Source organism: Sinocyclocheilus rhinocerous, unplaced genomic scaffold, assembly GCF_001515625.1.
Source record: "Sinocyclocheilus rhinocerous isolate Xijiao unplaced genomic scaffold, SAMN03320098_v1.1 scaffold1696, whole genome shotgun sequence".
Taxonomy (NCBI): domain Eukaryota; kingdom Metazoa; phylum Chordata; class Actinopteri; order Cypriniformes; family Cyprinidae; genus Sinocyclocheilus; species Sinocyclocheilus rhinocerous.
The window spans coordinates 65853-71357 of record NW_015628374.1 but is presented as its reverse complement, the minus strand read 5'-3'; the positions used below and the strand labels follow the sequence as shown (position 1 = coordinate 71357).

At 38.2% G+C, this 5505-nt stretch overlaps 2 protein-coding genes across 2 annotated transcripts in view; one reads left to right on the top strand and one right to left on the bottom strand.

Annotated features, from left to right (window-relative positions):
• The window catches only part of atp10b (ATPase phospholipid transporting 10B), a 39265-nt gene extending 38259 nt beyond the window's left edge, over positions 1 to 1006 (top strand). The window contains exon 18 of the mRNA XM_016549424.1: positions 771 to 1006. Within this exon, the coding sequence (XP_016404910.1) occupies positions 771 to 924 (154 nt within the window). The 3' untranslated portion in view covers positions 925 to 1006. The remainder of the gene's footprint in view (positions 1 to 770) is intronic.
• Positions 1007 to 4159: 3153 nt separating this feature from the next.
• Positions 4160 to 5505, bottom strand: part of LOC107737802 (F-box/LRR-repeat protein 3) — an 8530-nt gene continuing 7184 nt past the window's right edge. Inside the window, 2 exon segments of the mRNA XM_074560169.1 lie at positions 4160 to 4955; positions 4957 to 5347. Coding sequence (XP_074416270.1) covers positions 4739 to 4955; positions 4957 to 5347 — 608 coding nt within the window. The 3' untranslated portion in view covers positions 4160 to 4738.

Sequence of the window (5505 nt, the reverse complement as noted above, 5' to 3'; positions counted from 1 at the left end):
CCTGCAGCACAAAAGCAGTGTTAAGTCGCTGGGGTATATTTGTAGCAATAGCCAACAATACATTGTATGGGTCAAAATTATCGATTTTTCTTTTATGCCAAAAATCATTAGGATATTAAGTAAAGATCATGTTCCATAAATTTCCTACCATAAATATATCAAAACTTAATTTCTGATTAGTAATATGCATTGCTAAGAACTTCATTTGAACAACTTTAAAGAAGATTTTCTCAATATTTTGATTTTTTTTGCACCCTCAGATTCCAGATTTTCAAATAGTTGTATCTCGGCCAAATATTGTCCTATCCTAACAAACCATACATCAATGGACAGATTATTTATTCAGCTTTCAGATGATGCATAAATCTAAATTTTGAAAAATGGACCCTTATGACTGGTTTTGTGCTCCAGGGTCACATATACATACTGTATAATATGTATTATATAAAGAAATTATTATAAAAACTGCCTTATGTGCAGTTTAAATGTTTGCAAATATAATACCAGCTGACAGGGTTTATTGTATAGTTTGCAGCATTAGATTTTTTCCTTTAAATTGACATGAACTATACCTGACTGCTTATATATCCAAATGAATCGATATGGAATTGACTCATGATCGAAACGCACGCTTGTAAATCAAAAACAAAACGAATTGTGAAATTTGTCTCAATACCCAGCCCTAAATAGCATCATATCAGTGACGCTGTTTGATGTCATACTTGAACACGGAATTTCAAATGCAATATCCACAGTTTTTTTTCCCCCAGGTACACCTTGCATGTCTTGAGGGGAACGCTGGCGCCCTCCCCTCACCTCCGCGCGCGGCAGCTCGAGCGACTCCCTCCGTCCCATCGGGAGCAGCGGATCAGAGAGTGGCGTGGTCTCCGAGACACTTGTATCCCTCCTTCTCCCAGCGCATAAACCACACACACAGCACAGTCCGGCGCGCCACACTTCCTCGTGCACCGAGAACGACGATGCCGCAAAACTTGAATATTGCCAACAAACCGAAACCCATATTTTTGTTTTGTACACATGGGCGCCGGTTTGTGCAGTGCTTTCAGATCATTCCCCCGGCCATGGAATAATCTGAAAGCCTTGAAGCCTGTGCGTTTCAATTCCTAGACCCTTTTTGTTCTCATAAACCAGGTTTCCTGCTGCATCTGTGTGTCTGTTGTGAACTCGGGTTTACAGTCCACACTTGATCAGTGCATGCGTGTCATTTCTCCACGGCGTGCATGTAATGTGTTCGGTGGATGCAGCTGAGCCTTTTCCCTTCTGTGCAACCTAATTCCTGTTGTCATGTGGACCACATTTGTATGCACTTGCGCTTTGAGCTGCTCAAGTAATAATTGAGGTTTGCAGATGTTACATAATATCTCGGTTCATATATTCAGAGCTTGTTGTGCATGCTGACAGAAATGCAAGTGCCACAGTGAGATTAAGGAGGCTGGATCTTCTTCTCCTTATTATTAGTTCCTAATAAATGCATTGGCTCATAACGCTTGTTGATGTCTGTGTGTGTAATACGCTAAGGCGGATCACACAGTCCTGCGCCGGTTTTTGAATATTTAATTGCACGGCTGACGTCTGGCTGACGTTCTTCACTCATGATGACCTCACGCTCAGACGGATCATAGCTCGCCGATCACGACTCGTTTCCGCATCCTTCCAGCATGTGTGCAACACACACCACAGTCGAGGCTCAGTATGAAAAAGAGGGCCTTGTGTTGATTCTGCTTGCAGAACCCAAGGCGGTTTTATGTAACCATGTCAGCAGCTTTCTGACGGGACGCTTCTGCGATCTAGTGGTGCTCTGATAAACTGCAAACACAACTGTCCATTTAGGGAGAGAGAGAAGACACAAGATGGTTGAAGTCTGAATGTCAGAACAACAGATGCTTTATTAAACCCACATGACTGTGTTTTCAGGCAGACACTTACTGTAAGATTTCTTTAAGGGCAGATACTGCAGGTTGTAAACCGAGTTAAACTGTTCAATGAAACGATACATTAAAAATATTTCTAATATATGCACATTAATGTATTATTTAAAATGCACAGATTCATATATTAAGTGATATAGATCCCCAAATAAATGCCACTTTTTGTGTCAAAAACTTACTTAAAATAATATTTGATAATACATCTGTACGTAATATGTAAATGTATGTGTTTGTAATACAATTGTATGTATGCAAATGAAAATATTTTTTGAAAAAAAAGATGGCCAATAACAGGGCAAAGAAAAACATTACCATTAGATGCAATATATAAAAGCTTGGTTTTCTATGTCTATTATGAGATTTAAACACTTTAAAAAGTGGAAACCGGCAACTGTTACCATTTTTGTGGTATGTGCAATATGATTGATGTTTACAATATGAACAAACTTGATTTAGGAAAATGGCCTTTGAATGATGATATTTAATTCTGAAATAGGTGAATGTGATTTAAAAAAAAAACATTAAAATATTTTTAATAAAAATTGTATTTCAACTTTTGTTGGCTATAATTGTGTTTTTTTTTTTTTTATACAACAGTGAGACCAGTGATTCATATATTAAGTGATATAGATCCCCAAATAAATGCCACTTTTTGTGTCAAAAACTTACTTAAAATAATATTTGATAATACATCTGTACGTAATATGTAAATGTATGTGTTTGTAATACAATTGTATGTATGCAAATGAAAATATTTTTTGAAAAAAAAGATGGCCAATAACAGGGCAAAGAAAAACATTACCATTAGATGCAATATATAAAAGCTTGGTTTTCTATGTCTATTATGAGATTTAAACACTTTAAAAAGTGGAAACCGGCAACTGTTACCATTTTTGTGGTATGTGCAATATGATTGATGTTTACAATATGAACAAACTTGATTTAGGAAAATGGCCTTTGAATGATGATATTTAATTCTGAAATAGGTGAATGTGATTTTAAAAAAAAACATTAAAATATTTTTAATAAAAATTTTATTTCAACTTTTGTTGGCTATAATTGTGTTTTTTTTTTTTATACAACAGTGAGACCAGTGCAAATAAATTCAAGAGAAAAACAAATTACCACTTAAAACAACAGAATTACATTCAAAGAAAGAAAACAAGTTTGTTACAGCTTTAGTAATGAATGACTCCTAATATTGACCTCCCTTTGAAATGTAAATAGATACATACTAGCAAACATACAATAAACACTTTCCAGTGAAGCTGAGCTCGTCTGATGGTTGTTTTGTGAAATACAGTGAAAGACACATTAATTGCACTGGTTTGGTGTTTATAAGACTCAGTACAGCTACACTAAATCCTAGACACGTGAAAGCCCATGATAAAAGATACTTAGAGTATGATCATACTAATAAGAGGACAGTGTAAATGCATATTATGCTTTACATTTTTATGAAACTACAAATAAGCAACAGCACAGTGGGCCAGAATGTTCTGTTCTGTACACAATTGTCATGGAAACATTTGCAATGACAAGAACAAAAAATTGGTAGGAAAGGCCTGGTGAAATTAAGAATTTCACAAATGAATTTATAAAATATATAGTGTACAAATAAAAAAAGTTATGTGCAAAGTTATTTTCTTGCCAGAGAATGACTGGATTTAATGTAGTGAAATATACTTTATAAATGAAAAATTTTATACTATTTCTGTAAAAACTTATTTTTTGGGGATTTGTCACTTAAATTATATAAACTGAGAAAAGACGTTCTCTTTCACTACAACTAGTAGTTTAACGTATTCTGGTTTAGGGCCAGGCGATATGGCCAAAAATATTATTACAAATTTTTTCCACACCAAACGCTATTGACATTTATCGCGATATTCATTTACCATTAATGTTAAAGGAAATACTTTCCACATGTTTGTTAGACCTTGAAAAAGAATGTAAACAAAACTCTAAACTCCACAAAGCTACGTTTTAATTTAGGGCCCCATGAAATCTGTTTTATTTTCCCATAAATTCAGTTTTCCATTTTATTTTTTTCTGGATTCTGTGTTTTATGATTCAATACAAATGTATCATTAAAACTGGTGTCCAGTGAAATCAAATAATAATAGTTTGATCATGCTTTTAAAATGTAATCAAATGAAATTAATGTACAATTAATTAACAAGTAATGTTCAGTGCGTATTTGACGGCAGTTTTTTCAAATGAAACGGAGTAAAGCTGCTGAAGTGACTCGGAGGAACTCTGGAGATAAAATGCATGCGTTCATGTCCTGATATAGTGAGACGCAGATGCTGAAAACATCGCAAGCGTCACATGAGTTTTAGTTTGAATCAGACATAACCGCGCCAGACTTATAGCAGCATGCACTGGCTGCTGTCGCCTTTATTTCTGCTGTTAGATTAATCCATAATGAATAAAAATGTCACTTGATATTGTTTATTGCCCAGCCCTATTCTGGCATACAAAAGAAAGGTTAGGCCCTAAAATACAAGTCCCAGAGGGCCATTATGTGCCAATGAATTTCACATAAAGAACCGGTTTCACGTGTGCGCACTTGTGTGGAACTGTAAACACTTTGCATTCAAATCCAATCACAAATCATGTTTCTACAGCAGCTCTTCCACACTAATGATCCAGATGTGTCGTCAGATGTTCAGTTTCCCATGCTAAATTTTAATTACCCCATTCTGTCTAATGGCTGCCGTGCCTGCCTAACACAGACTGCTTGTCTAGTGTGGATATCTAAATATTTTCATGTATCGGCTGCGTTTTTACCACGTGGGCATCAAATCAGGAAACCAAATCCGGCCCAAATGTTTGGAGACCTCGCTGTGGATCTGCTCGATGTTGTAGGTGTTGTCGGGGATGAGCACCTCCTCCATGATGGACAGCTGGCTCAAGCGGCCGCCGCACATCTTCACGAACTCCATGAAGCCGCTGCAGGTGACCTCGCACTCGCCCAGGCCGATGGCCGTCAGGCTCTTGCAGCTCCAACCCGTTGGCGCACACCACCAGCTCCATGAGACATGGACAGTTCAGCCCGATGCGGCCCAGCATGTCTTTACTGACGGCCCGGCCGAAGTACAGGTGCGTGACGGGCGTCTGCTCGCGGAAGAAGGGCTCGAACTCCTCCTCGTAAAGGAAGAAGTACATGACGATGTTCACCTGGGGCGAGAGGCGGATGAGGGCGTCCCAGCTGCTCTTCTTGATGGCGTGGAACTGCGTTTGGCCCGGGTTCTCGCTCACCACGTCAATGCACAGGTGCTCCAGGTGGACGTGTTTCTCGGAGGAGAGCACCAGCAGAAGCTCGTCGCTCAGCAGGTGGCAGTTCAGAGCCAGTTCGCGTAGGGAGTGACACTGATCCGCCACACACAGGATTCCTGCATGAGCGAGAAGCAGCAGAACAAAGGTAGGTGATTACAATACACTTTCATTGTGGACACACTTGACAATAGGGGTGTGTGATATTGACAAAAAAAAATATGTGACTCAGGACCACAAAACCAGTCATAAGGGTCAATTTTTTGAAATTGAGATT